Source organism: Trichechus manatus, unplaced genomic scaffold, assembly GCF_000243295.1.
Source record: "Trichechus manatus latirostris isolate Lorelei unplaced genomic scaffold, TriManLat1.0 scaffold00071, whole genome shotgun sequence".
Lineage (NCBI taxonomy): Eukaryota > Metazoa > Chordata > Mammalia > Sirenia > Trichechidae > Trichechus > Trichechus manatus.
Genome location: NW_004444007.1, coordinates 4096141 through 4111393, shown reverse-complemented (window position 1 = coordinate 4111393; position 15253 = coordinate 4096141). Strand labels below are relative to the sequence as shown.

At 38.3% G+C, this 15253-nt stretch overlaps 1 protein-coding gene across 1 annotated transcript in view; it reads left to right on the top strand.

The window, feature by feature from the left end:
• Positions 1–15253, top strand: part of SLC9B1 (solute carrier family 9 member B1) — a 72293-nt gene that overhangs the window by 39680 nt on the left and 17360 nt on the right. The window contains exons 5-6 of the mRNA XM_023734707.1: positions 6383–6558; positions 13348–13454. Coding sequence (XP_023590475.1) covers positions 6383–6558; positions 13348–13454 — 283 coding nt within the window. The remainder of the gene's footprint in view (positions 1–6382; positions 6559–13347; positions 13455–15253) is intronic.

Sequence of the window (15253 nt, the reverse complement as noted above, 5' to 3'; positions counted from 1 at the left end):
GATTGTTAACCATTGTCATAGGGCAACATTTGTAGTAATTGTTAAATGAGAAATTATTTTGTTCTGTAAGCCTTCATCTTAAATGAGAATAACCGCACAATTGGAAGAGCGTAGTCAGTGTCACTGAACTGTGCATGTAGAAATTTTTGAAATGGTGTATCTTTGGCTATGTGTAGTTTTACCCAGAAAAAAGGTTGAGAAGTTAAAGGGTTGACATGTTGTGGGGTTGTTAACCAATGTCATAAAACAATATGTGTACTGCTGTTTCATGAGAAACTATTTGTTCTGTAAGCCTCACCTGAAGTACAATAAAAAAATTTTAAAAAAAAAGAAATGCAAATCAAAACCATGATGAAATACCATTTCACTCCCGCTAGGGTGGCTTTGACCATTTGCACCACGCAGAGACTCCGTGTAGAAATGATACGTGGAGAAAATGGAGAGGTTATTCCAGGGGAGGGGCAGCAGAGACAAAGGCTTAAGGAAGGAATGTGGATGGCCTGTGTGGGATCTATGTAGAGGCCAGACTGCGTGATGTGTAGATTTTTGCTGGAGATCTCCAAACAGATGGCTGTGGAGAAGATGGATAGTAGAAGATCTTTAAACCTGGCCTCTAGAGGAGTTTGAAGTCAGTTTGGCAGATGATACAGAGTTACAAGTTTTTATTTAGGGAAGTAACTCAGTGACATAGTATGTACTTGAATTTGGTCTGACATGGTATCTAGAATGGCTGGAGTTGGGAGAGACTGATGGTAGGTGAATTAGGAGTTAATAAGAAGTAATCAGAGCCTGGAGTCCCTGGGTGGTGCAAATGGTTAAGTGCCCAGCTGTTAACCGAAAGGTTGATGGTTTGAGTACACCCAGAGACACCTTGGAAGAAAGGTGTGGTGATTTACTTCCAAAAATGAGCCATTAAAAACCCTATGGAGCACAGTTCTAATCTGACACACATGGGGTCGCCATTAATCAGAACTGACTCCCCATTAATGAAAGCCTATTCATTTGAGCAAGGACCCCTGGTGGTAAAATGATTAAGAACGCACCTGCTAACTGAAAAGCCGGTGGTTCATACCCACCAGCCACTCTGGTAAAGATACAGCCTAGGAAACACTACGGAGCAGTTCTACTCTGTACTGTAGGGTTGCTGTGAATCAGAATGGACTCAATGGCACACGACAACAATAAGGATGACTAAGATTAAAAAAAAAAACAGAAAATATGCCTTGAGTATTGTGCTCTTTTAAGATCTATCTATATGGGATCAAATTGACACAGCAACTCAAAAGATTAGATAGGAAACCTTGGGGCCAGTGAGTTTATGTTAATGGAGGAGGAAAAACTCAGAAAAGGAAGGTGAGAATGGTTGTACAACTCGAAGAATGTAATCAATGTCACTGAATTGTACACGTAGAAATTGTTGAGCTGGTGTGTGTTCTGCTGTGTATATTCTTAACAATAACAAAAATAAATAAATTATTTTAAAAAATGGAAAATAGCAAGTGTTGAAGGAGAGGTGAAGAAATTGGAACCTTCATCCATTGCTAGCAGGAATGCAAAATGTTCAGCAGTTGTGGAAAACAGTCTGGCAGTTCCTCAAAAAACTAGAGGTAGAGCTGCCATATGATCCAACAATTCCACTCCTAGGTATTATACCCTAAGGATCCAATAGAAGTGACACAAACAGACATATGCATACCTATGTTCACTGCAGCACTATTCACAATAGCAAAAAGATGGAAATAACCTAAGTGCCCATCAACAGATAAATGGATAAGTAAAATGTTGTACATACATACAATGGAATACTACTTGGCAATAAAGAAAAATGAGTTCTTGAAACATCTTACAACATGGATGAACCTGGAGGACATTATGTTGAGTGAAATAAGTCAACCACAAAAAAGTAAACATTGTATATTTTCACATTTATCAAAAGATCCTTGGTGGCATAATGGGTTAGCATTCGGCTGCCAACTGAAAAGTCAGAGGTTTGAACTCACCATCCCCTCCACAGGAAAAAAGACTTAGTGGTCTGCTCCAGTAAAGATTTACAGCCTAGGAAACCCTATGGGGTAGTTCTACTATGTTCTATAGGGTTGCTATGAGTCAGAATTGACTCAACAGCACACAACCACACCAGTTTTATGAAATGACATGAATAGGTAAATATGAAGAAACTAAAGTTCATTTCTTACTGATCAAGATCAAAGACTAAAGCCTTAAATATGAATTACACCTCAACATAAAGAAAACAAAAATCTTCACAACTGGACCAATAAGCAACATCACGATAAACAGAGAAAAGATTGAAGTTGTCAAAGATTTCATTTTACTTGGATCCACAATCAACATCCATGAAAGCAGCAGTCAGGAAATCAAACGACATATTGTATTGGGCAAATCTGCTGCAAAAGACCTCTTTAAAGTTTTAAAAAGCAAAGATGTCGCTTTGAGGACTAAAGTGCACCTGACCCAAGCCATGGTGTTTTCAGTCACCTCATATGCATGTGAAAGCTGGACAATAAATAAGGAAAACCAAAGAAGAATTGATGCCTTTGAATTATGGTGTTGGCAAAGAGTATTGAATATACCATGTACTGCCAGAAGACCAAACAAATCTATCTTGGAAGACGTACAGCCAGAATGCTCCTTAGGAATGAGGATGGCGAGACTTCATCTCACATACTTTGGACGTGTTATCAGGAGGGACCAGTCCCTGGAGAGGGACATCATACTTGGTAAAGTAGAGGGTCAGCAAAAAAGAGGAAGAACCTCAACAAGATGGATTGACACAGTGGCTGCAACAATTGTGAAGATGATGCAGCACTGGGCAGTGTTTCTTTCTGTTATACATAGGATCGCTATGATTGCAACTGACTCAATGGCATCTAACAACAGCAAAGTTCATTAGTAGTTACCAAGGGTAGGGTGGCGGGAGAAGTACTTTCTAGGTAGGTAATCACTTTTTGTTTGTTTGTAGAAGTGGCCCTGAATGTGGGTGAAGTTTCCACAGCATTACTGATGTAACTGATGTCAATAAACCGTACATAGGGAAAAGGGATGAATGGGCAAATGCTCGGTTGTGTAAGATGCTGATTTTAATTAGATATAACCAGTCACCTCGTGGAATTAGTTCTCTTGCGTTCGGGGCTTAGGGCCATGGTCTTGTGGGACAATCCAGTCATTTGGCATAACATAGTTCTTAAAGTTTATGTTCTACTTCCCAGAATTGTGAGTAGTATCTAGGGTCTTAAAAGCTTAGGAGCAGACATCTAAGATACAACTATTGATCATTATTCATCTGGAACAAACAAGAAAGAAGGAAACCTAAGAATCAGAGAAGGAACTGGACTACAGGTGGGCTCTTTCAGTCAGAGAATTGTTGTATCTATTTTTTTTCCTCAGTTTTTGGATATATCTTGTAGTATATTTTCTTTCCTCAGTTCTCTTTTATTATGTCCCTTTGTAACTCCCTCTTCCATGCCTATTAACTTGTTCTTTATGCTTTTCAGCTGCTTATCCTTTTGCAGTACATACTAGAAAAATTCCTCTGCTCAATCTTCCAACTTGTTCACTAACTCTTGAGCTATGTCTATGTCACCTATTTATTTTTTTATTTCAGCAATCAATTTTTAATTTCCAATAACTGTAGTTAAAATTTTATGGATATATACAGTATATTTTCATGATTTTTGAATGTTATTTATAGTTACTCTAAAGTCATGTTCTGGTTGCTCTCTTTCTGGAATATCTCTTTCCTCAGATGTAAATTCTTCCATTTAATGATCATTCTTCCATCTAATGATTCAAACTGTTGGCTTTCACCAAATATCTGGTGACACTTTAATGAGTGCTCTTTTTTTTTGAGACTTCTTATTAACTTTTGATTGCTGTATCTATTTACTATTGCCTCTTTGTGGGGAACAGGCCGGTCGTGCCACCAAGCAAATACCTTAGGTTAGGCTGAGATTAGGATTGTTCATCAAGTGATTTGTTGCAGGAGCTCTCAGGAGAAACTTCTGAGTGAAGGAAGCAGGATAGAACTGGGGGAGAAGCCAGTGATTCCCAAACTTTGCTGTGCATTAAAATCTCCCGGGAGCTTTTAAAAATTCAGGAAGCGATCACACTTTATACTATTAGATCAGAATGTCTTCAAATGGAAGCCAGGCATCAGTATTTTTTAACCCTTTCATTATTAAATTTTTATTTTTAAAAAAAAAATTTGATGCTATGTGTTTTCACTAATTATGGCATGCTGATTCAAAGAGCAATTTGGAATTTTTTTATATTAGTTACGGATTTTGAGATATATGATCTGGTAATACAAGTCACGAATAAGACAAGTAGCACTGTGCTGTCACTGATCTGTGGTATGACAATAATGACAATATACCAATATGAACTGAATAGTTTATTGTGAGACCCTTTCCATTAGGTTACATGGGGAACCTCCAGTTTTCCAGAAAAAAAAAAACAAACCCATCAGGGCTCCCTAACTATCACATAGGAAAGCTATAATCGTGCTTGCAAGCCTTGTCTCAGAAATAAAGGCAAAAGGTTATAAAATTAATACATTCAGGAAGCATCACCTAATATAATGCTCAACCTACACAAAAATGAGGCTCCAACTCCAGTCTGCTGAGCTTTGCACATTTCAAAAGGGACCCATCTTGAGGCTAAATACATTAGAACCAGAACAACGTACTACCTGTGAGGTCCAGAGGCATAAAAAGTGACTGGTATACAGTTACACCAATAGTAACGAAAGAGTTAAAGGTTCCCAAGTATGGTAGGTGACCTCTAAGATCACTCCCAATGATCCCTGCTTTCTGATATTTCCACCTTTGTGTAATTCCTTCCTTGTAAGTTTGGGCTGAACTTATTGTCTTGCTTCTAATAAGCAGAATGCAGCAGAAGTGATGAGATGTCACTTCCAAGATTAGGTTATAAAAGACTGGCTTTGGTCTTGCACGCTATTTCTAGCATTCTCTTTGATCACTTGCCCGGGGGAAACCAGCTGCCATGTTGTGAGGCAGCCCTGTGGAGAAGCCCCCATGATGAGGTACTGAAGTTAGCCAACAGCTATGTGAGTAAGCTTGGAAGCAGATTTTCCTGCACCCACCTCATGAGAAACCTTGAGCCAAAGGCGTACAACTAAGCAACACTCAGATTCCTAACCCACAAAAGTTGTGAGATAATGTTTGTTGTTGTAAGCTGCTGATTTTGGAGATGATTTTTTAAGGAGCAATAGGGAAATGATACACCAGGTGATTTCAATGTTTAGCAAAGTTTAGGAACCACTGAACTAGGCAAATAACGTGGTTTCAGAGAAATCTAGCCTCTTCTTGAGTCCACAGGGAAATCTGGAGCATAAACCAGAGAGTTGTACAGCCAGAGGCAAAGGGGCTTAATTGTTAGACACTCACATCAGTCAGTTATTGGCAGGACCTGTGGAGGTAGGGGAGTAGAAAAGAGGGCAAAACCTCCCTAGCATTCCAAGATAGGCTCTTGTCAGCCAGGGCAAGTCTCCCGAGAAAGGTGCAGGTGTGGATGAGTAACAGCCAACAAGCAGCAGCTGGTGGATGTGTGTGCTGGCTGGTGAATGGGTTTTGGTGGGGCACCCACAACATCTCTACACAGGGTATACTTCAGCGTCTATAAAGTCAATGTGGAAGAGCTGAGGCAAGGTTCTGAACAAGAACATGAGTGCCATCAACTGCCCCAGGAATTTTCTAATTTGCGTTTGTAACTTACAGGTGCTCACATTCATTATACCTTGTTGAGGGCAGACATCTCTGCTCCTTACTGCCTTGCTCAAGACGTGGAAATACTGTGGAGGGTAGATTTATCTGGCTATTCTTACAGTGGTACTCTAAATAATCACCCTATTGGTTTCCCCGGAATCCCTTCCTGCTCCCAGTATTTGCCATTTCTGGAGTTGGAGCACCCTTAGAAGTCACCATATCCTTTGTAGTAATCTTTACAAACATTTTGGGCTATGGTTTCCTTTTAAAATCTTAAACTGCCTCTTATCTTCCTGGAATACATGAAGTTTCTTGTCCATTGACAGTTCTACTTTTGTGTTTCAGTTAAGTTATGGGTTTTCCTATTACTTTTATATCTTCCTTTCAAAGGATTTAGGGATTAAAAGAGAGGCCACAGTTTGTGCTCAGCCCAACTTCTTGAGCCAAATCTCTGTAAGATTTCAACTAGCACTAAAGAATGCATGAAAAATTATACCACTCAGTTAAATGACATTCACTCAAAAGCAGAAATTTTGTATTGAAATGTTGTAAATGTTAATACATTTGTTGTTAAGTTTACTATAAAACACTATTTGGTTAAAAAGATTTTAAGTTGGTTTTGAAAGACTTTCTTTCAGTTTTGTAGTAGGTGCTGTCTCTCCTGCTATTGTTGTCCCTTCCATGCTGCTTTTGCAAGAAGATGGATATGGTATTGAGAAAGGCATTCCAACCTTACTAATAGCTGCTAGCAGTTTGGATGACATTCTGGCTATCACTGGATTTAATGCATGCATGGGCATAGTCTTCTCCTCAGGTAAACAAGACAATGCAGTACCCACTGTATCATTCATGGCCTTTTCTGTTAGTTCTTTGAACAAGGTTTCTGGTTTTACTTTTTAATTTATTAATCAAGACTTTTCAATTTAACATCATTTTATTCTTCATAGAAATCTCATTCTAGACCAGGAAGAAATTTCATTAGTTTAAGAAAGCACTACTTCCCAAACGGTCAACGTTTACACAAAAGCAAAGATAAGAAGGCAAGGAGGATCAGGGAAACCGGATGGGTGGAAATGGGGCAGGCAGGGTGGAAATGGTGAAAGTACTGACACATTGTGGGGACTATAACCAATGTCATGGAACAGTTTGTTTATTAATTGCTGAATGGAAATCTAATTTGCTGCGTAAACTTTCACAAAAAACACACTAAAATGTATATTTTTAAAAACCGGCATACTTTACCTAATGCTGGAGGATTTGAAACCAAGGAAGCTAAAATTTAAAAAAAAAAAAAAAAGCTTGTCAAAATGATTGTCATAAATTGCCAAATATTTTCAAAGTTGAAGATGAAGAATTTTTGAAATTTTCCTAAACCATGAACCCTAGGTACAAAGTTTTACTAGAATATATGATAACTGAAAATATCTTTCCTGAATTATATTCTGCTGTAAGTTTAGTAATATTATTAATTGTACCAGGTAAAAATGAATGAATGTTGAATATTCCAAATATATAATATAAAGACCATAGAAACAATGTAACAGCTCAGAATGCTGAGGAATTACTTTTCATGTACTATAATGCTAAACCTTAAAAATTTTACTCTTAAACTTTTACCTAGTAAAAGTGTAATAAACATTCATAAAGAAAAGGAAAAAATGAAAGGACTACTTGATAGACATGATTCATTTTAATAACCACGTTTCCATTAATAATATTACCCAGATTATCACTATCTATATTCTCATGTTGCCTTGGAATTTTATCACTGTTTTCACTAGAAAATTTTAAGCAGCAATATCATTAATACTACTATTCCTAAGAGCTATTTTTGAAATATTCCTTTTTGGCCATCCTTGTAAATAATGACTTATTCATTGTAAATATCTTTTTTTAACAACATAAATGACGACTGTACACGTGGACCTCACCAGATGGAATGCACAGGAATCAGATTGACTACATCTGGGGAAGAGATGATGGAAAACCTCAATATCATCAGTCAGATCAAGGTCAGGGGCTGACTGTGGAACGGACCATCAATTGCTCGTATGCAAGTTCAAACTGAAGCTGAAAAATATTAAAACAAGTCCACGAGAGCCAAAGTACAACCTTGAGAATATCCTACCTGAATTTATAGACCATCTCAAGAATAGACTTGACGCATTGAACACTAATGACCGAAGACCAGCTGAATTGTGGGATGACATCAAGGACATCATACATGAGGAAAGCAGAAGGTCATTAAAAAGACAGGAAAGAAAGAAAAGACCAAAACAAATATCAGAAGAGACCTTGAAACTTGCTCTTGAATGTACGGTAAAGGAACAAATGGTGAAGTAAAAGAGCTGAAGAAGAAATTTCAAAGGGCGGCTCAAGAAGACAAAGTAAAGTATTATAATGAAATGTGCAAAGACTTGAAGTTAGAAAACCAAAAGGGAAGAACACGCTTGGCATTTCTCAAACTGAAAGAACTGAAGAAAAAATGCAAGCCCTGAGTTGAAATATTGAAGGAGTCTATAAGGAAGATATTGGACTACTCAGGAAGCATCAAAAGAAGATAGAAGGAATACACAGAGTCACTGTACCAAAAAAAAAAAAAAAAGGTTGACATTCAGCCATCTCAGGAGGTAGCATATGATTAAAAACTGATGATATTGAAGGAAGAAGTTCAAGCTGCACTGAAGGCATTAGTAAAAAACAGAGCTTCAGGAATTGAGAGAACACCAATTGAGATGTTTTAGCAAATGGATGTAATGCTGAAAGCTCTCACTCATCTATGCCAAGAAATTTGGAAGACAACTACCTGGCCAGCCAGCTGGAAGAGACCCAAATATATATATATATATATATATGTGTGTGTGTGTGTGTGTGTGTGTGTGTGTGATTTAGGTGAAAGTTTACATAGCAAATTAGTTTCTCATTAAACACTTAATACACATATTGTTTTGTGACATTGGTTGCCAACCCCGAGGTGTGTCAACACTCTCCGCTTCTCCACCCCAGTTTCCCTGTTTCTATTTGTACAGTTTTCTGGTCCCTTTCTGCCTTCTTGTCTTTGCTTTGGGCTGATGTGCCCATTAGTCTCGTACACATGATTGAACTATGAAGCACGTCCCTCATGTGTATTATTACTGACCCTATAAATTAGACCTGTCTAATCTTTGGCTGAAGGGTGAACCTCAGGAGTGACTAGAGTACTGAGTTAAAAGGGTGTCCAGGGGCCGTATTCTCGGGGTTTCTCCAGTCTCTGTCAGACCAGCAAGCCTGGTCTTTTTGTGTGTGTGTGAATTTGAATTTTGTTCTACGGTTTTATCCCACTCTGTCTAGGACCTCTATTGTGATCCCTGCCAGAGCAGTGGTGGTGGTAACTGGGCACTGTCTAGTTGTTCTGGGCTCAGTTTGGTGGAGGTTGTGGTCATTGTGGTGCATTAGTCATTTGGACTAATCTTTCCCTTGTGCCTTTGGTCTTCATTCTCCTGTGCTTCTGCCAGGATGGGACCAGTAGATGTATCTTAGATGGCCATTCGCAGGCTTTTAAGACCCCAGTCACCACTTAGCATAGTCGAATGTAGAACATTTTCTTTATAGACTATGTTATGCCAATTGAGCTAGATGTCCCCTGTGGAAGAGCTAGATGTCCCCGGTGGAAAAGATCCAATTTGTGCCCATTCCAAAGAAAGTTGATCTAACAGAATGCAGAAATTATCAAACAATATCATTAATATCTCACGCAAGTAAAATTTTGTTAAAGATAATTCAGAAATGGTTGCAGTAGTACATCCACAGGGAACTGCCAGAAATTTAAGCCGGATTCAGAAGAGGATGTGGAACAAGGGACATCATTGCTGATATCAGATGGATCTTGGCTGAAAGCAGAGGATACCAGCAAGATGTTTACCTGTGTTTTATTGACTATGCAAAGGCATTTGACTGTGTGAGTCACAACAAATTATGGATAATATTGCAAAGAATGGGAACTCCAGAACACTTAATTGTGCTCATGAAGAACCTGTACATAGACCAAGAGGCAGTCATTCAAACAGGACAAGGGGATACTGAGTGGTTTAAAATCAGGAAAGGTGTGCGTCAGGATTGTGTTCTTTCACCATACTTATTCCGTCTGTATGCTGAGCAAATAATCCAAGAGGCCAGACTATAAGAAGAAGAACACAACATCAGGATTGGAGAAAGACTCATTAACAACCTGCGATATGCAGATGACACAATCTTGCTTGCTGAAAGTGAAGGGGACTTGAAGCACTTACTGATGAAGATCAAAGACCACAGCCTTCAGTACGGATTACACCTCAACATAAAGAAAACAGAAATCCTCACAACCTGACCAGTAATCAACATCATGATAAATGGAGAAAATATTGAAGTTGTCAAGGATTTCATTTTACTTGAATCCACAGTCAACACCCATGAAAGCAGCAGTCAAGAAATCAAATGATGTATTGCACTGGGCAAATCTGCTGCAAAAGACCTCTTTAAAGTGTTAAAAAGCAAAGATGTCACACTTTGAGGAGTAAGGTGTGCCTTACCCAAGCCATGCATGGTATTTTCAATGGCCTCATATGCATGCAAAAGCTGGACAATGACTAAGGAAGACTAAAGAAGAATTGACACCTTTGAATTTTGATGTTGGTGAAGAATATTTTGAATATACTATAGACTGCCAGAAGAACAAACAGATCTGTCTTGGAAGAAATACAGCCAGAATGTGCCTTGGAAGCAAGGTTGGTGAGACCTTGTCTCATGTACTTTGGACATGTTATCAGGAGGGACCAGTCCCTGGAGTACATCATGCTTGGTAAAGTAGAAGGTCAGCGAAAAAGAGAAAGACCATCAAAGAGATGGATTGACACAGTGGCTACAGAAATGGTCTCAAACACAGCAACGACTGTGTCAATGGCCCAGGACAGGGCAGTATTTCGTTCTGATGTACATAGTGTCACTTTAAACGGGAACTGACTCAACGGCACCTACCCACAACAACATAAGTAACTGGTTACTCTGTTGTTAAGGCAACTTAAATATATATATACAGAGCCTGAAGAACTGTGTGCCTTTTTGGTAGTGGTAGACAATATCCTACAGGAGTTCTGACCCCCAAGATGATATCTGGTCTTGAATGTCACTCTACATGTATTGTGAAAGTAAGCATTTTCACATTAAAACCCCACTGCCATCGAGTCAATTCTGACTCATCACAACCCCATAGGATAGAGTGGAAATGCCCCATAAGGTTTCCAAGGGTGTAAATCTTTATGGAAGCAGACTACCACGTCTTTTCTCCAGTGGAGCGGCTGGTGGGTTCGAACTGCCAGCCTATCAGTTAGCAGCCAACTGCTTTAACCACTGCACCACCAGGGCGCCTTCTATTTCCACATTAGTAATGCTTTAATTATCTGCAATGAAAGAAATTCAGTCTTCTGTATTACTGAAGCATCAAATATTTTTTAATATATATGGTATATATAGTTTCTTTTAAAATCAGAAAATATAAATACACAAAAAGGAAAATATGTGATCAGGGCTACAATAGATGGATCCTGGTAGAAGGGGAGAAAAATGTGGAACAGAGCTCAAATTCTTAAAAAGCCCAGACTTCCCAGACCAGTTGAGACTAGAAGACTCCCCGAGACTATCACCCTGAGATACTCTATAAACCTTGAATCTAAGCTAGCCCTGAGGGCACCTTTTAGCTAAATAACAGATTGGCTCATAAAATAAAGAATATTTCCAATGAGTACTGCACACTTTAAAATAAATCATTTATATGAGACCAAATGGTCAACAATTACTCTAAAGCAAAAATGAAAGGGTAAGGGAACAGGGAAACCAGATTTCTGGAAGCAAAACATCCAGAAGGGAATTAATGAAAATGTTAAAACATTGTGAAAACTGTAACCAATGTCTCCGAACAATATGTATAGTAATTAGGAAATGGGAACTTAACCTACTGTGTAAACTTTCACCAAAAATACAATAGAATATTATTTTAAAAAAGGAAAATATAAGACTGAAATCTGCAATAGTCATACCTCCAACAATAATAATTCTAAACTTTTGATATAAATCCACCCATTTGTTCTCTCTCTCTAATATCCTTATATTTATTATTGAACATTGACTATACTTTCTTGTAACCTGAGGTTTTTTGTGCTTAACCATATATCATAAACATACTTCTCTACAGTAAATATATTTCGATGACATCATTTTTTTCTAATGGTTGCACAGTATTGTTTGACTTCATTATAATTATTTAAACTGTTGAATTGAAGATGACTTCTATTTTTACTATTAAAATAATTCAGTAAAGAAACCAGTAGCCCATGTTCCCAAGGAGCTTATATTAAGTAAGTAATTTCCATTGTGATGAATATTACAAAATTTAAGTACAGGATGCAGTGAGAACATGTTACAGGAGACTGAACCTAATTTGGGGAGAACCAAAGAAAGTGAAAAACCAAGAAGATACATGCTTAGAAAATCCTTTCCCATTACATGACTAGATAAAATGGCACTTAAAATTTTAAGGACTTTTAAAGTTTTGTTTTATACGTTAGTTATTTAATACATCTATACTTTGGACTATGGTAGGTATAGAGATCTAACTTTATTTTCAGCCAACTAGTTAGCCAGCTGTTTCCACTCTGTTGTGGAATATTACATCTTTCTTTCTCCACGTATTGAAAGATTATCTATATCATATTCAAATTCTTGTAAATACTGTGTTAATTTGTTTCTATTATTTTAAATGGAAAAATCTTTCTAAAATATATATTTACATACCTTATTAACTAAATACAGAGAACATAGCTGACTTTCTTTTGTGACTCAGGGTCACATGTTGTTGTTTGACTCACAGCAACCTCATATGACAGAGTAAAATTGCCCTATAGGGTCTTTTAGGCAGTAATCTTTATGGGAGCAGATCACCAGGTCTTTCTCCCACGGAGCTACTGGGTAGATTCAAACCGCCAACCTTTCAGTTAGAGCCGAGTGCTTAACTTTTGCACCACCAGGGCCCCTAGTTACTTATTATAATGAACTACAAGTGTAGATAAATAAAATATGTTGGAACCTCAGTTGACTGACCCTTCGATATAGGTAGGATTGACCCTAGAATAAATCTTTTTGTTGTTGTTAAATTGTTCTTTTTGTTTTTAAATCATTTGTTTTTGTTAGGGCATCAGGGAAGACACTTTTATAGAACTCTTACCAGTCATGTCCTGTGGGCGAAAGGGGCTCCCTTCTCAGTCTCTATCCATTCTTCTACCTACCTGGTATTTTAGATTGGCTATATAAGGGGACCACATTGCTGGCTTATATTTCTGTTTTCTGGCATATTTATACAATGGGTATTTCTGAGTTATCTGTATATACTTATTAAATTGAGAGTATATATGTGATTTATCAAATAGATGCACATATACTTTCACATGTATAATTATGAAAGGTCCATTTTCATATATTTGTACTATAAAATGCTTATCTTGTTTCATAAAACACCTGGACCTGATTTTCGGATGTGTAGGGTTTGTGAAAATAGTTCTCTGTAAAATCTTTTCCTTATTTTGTGCCCTTACAGGTAATATACTTCATATTCTCCTCGTTTCTTTGTTGGAGGTATCTATTGGTGTGGTGCTAGGAGCTGTTTTGGGATATTTTCTTCGATATTTTCCAAGTAGAGACCAGGTAAATAGAAAATTAATCTGTTTTGTAGAAGTGTAATACCTTTGGGAAGTTTCATGGAATATAGCATTTAATATTAAAAACTCTGTTCCCAAAAGTATCCTCTACTCTCTGCTTAAAACTGATGCTTAAAGTTGCAGTTGATCCAAGTTATTGACCTTGGTTGAAATCTCTGCTTCCTGATTTGACAAATAAATAGTATCAGAAAAATGTACATAGAATACTCCTTTCCCCTCCATCCCATTCCTTCCTCCACCAGGTTGCTATAGGCTCCCAACAATTATTCCTAATCTTTTCCCCCCCAAAACTTTTCCTCAAACATTTTTGGGGAAAATAGTTCCCATTTATCACTATATTTTCTTAGGTCTCCCCAACAAGGGGATACTGTGTGGTTTAAAATCAGGAAAAGTGTGCATCAGGGTTTTATCCTTTCACCGTACTTAGTCTGTATGCTGAGCAAATAACTCAAGAAGCTGGACTATATGAGGAAGAATGTGGCATCAGGATCGGAGGAAGACTCATTAACAACCTGTGATATGCAGACGACACAACCTTACATGCTGAAAGTGAAAAGGATTTGAAGCACTTACTAATGAAGATCAAAGACCACAGCCTTCAGTATGGATTATACCTCAACATAAAGAAAATCAAAAATCCTCACAACTGAACCAATAAGCAACATCATGATAAATGGAGAAAAGATTGAAGTTGTCAAGAATTTCATTTTACTTGGATCTACGATCCACACCCATGGAAGCAGCAGTCGAGATATCAAATGGTGTATTGCATTGGGCAAATCTGCTGCAAAAGTGTTGAGGAACAAAGATGTCACTTTGAGGACTAAGGTGCACCTGACCCAAGCCATGGTATTTCAGTCACCTCATATGCATGCAAAAGCTGGACAATGAATAAGAAAGACCAGAGAAGAATTGATGCATTTGAATTACAGTGTTGGCAAAGAATATTGACTATACCATGTACTGCTAGAAGAACAAACAAATCTGTCTGGGAAGAAGTAAAACCAGAATGCTCCTTAGAAGCAAGAACGGCGAGACTTCATCTCACATACTTTGGACATGTTATCAGGAGGGATCAGTCTCTGGAGAAGGACATCATGCTTTGTTAAGTAGAGAGTCAGTGAAAAAGAGGAAGAACCTCGACGAGATGGATTGACACAGTGGCTGCAAAAATGAGCTCAAACAGCAATGATTGTGAGGATGGCGCAGGACTGGGCAGCATTTCGTTCTGTTGTACATCAGGCCGCTATGAGTTGGAACATGCTCAGTGGCACCTAGTAACAGCAACAACCCCATAGGGTTTCCTATGCTGGAATCATTGTGGGAGCATATCGCCAGGTCTCCCTTTATGAATCAAACCACTGAACTTTTGGTTAGCAACCGAGTGTTTAACTATGGCACCACAAGGGCTCCTTTGATCTCCCCTGTAGTTTCCCATGGAAAACCTGGTGATGTAGTGGTTAAGACCTATGGCTGCTAACCAAAACTTCAGCAGTTCAAATCCACCAGGCGCTCCTTGGAAACCCTATGGGGCAGTTCTACTCTGTCCTATAGGGTTGCTATGAGCTGGAATCGACTCGACTGCAATGGGTTTGGCTTTTTTTTTCAATAGTTCCCCATGGAGCCCTGGTGGCGTAGTGGTTAAGAACTCAGGTGCTAACCAAAAGGTCAGGAATTCTTGCTGGGCAGAGGGCTGTGGGGACCATGGTCTCAGGGAACATCTAGCTCAATTGGCATAACACAGTTTATAAAGAAAATGTTCTACATTCTACCTTGGAGAGTAGC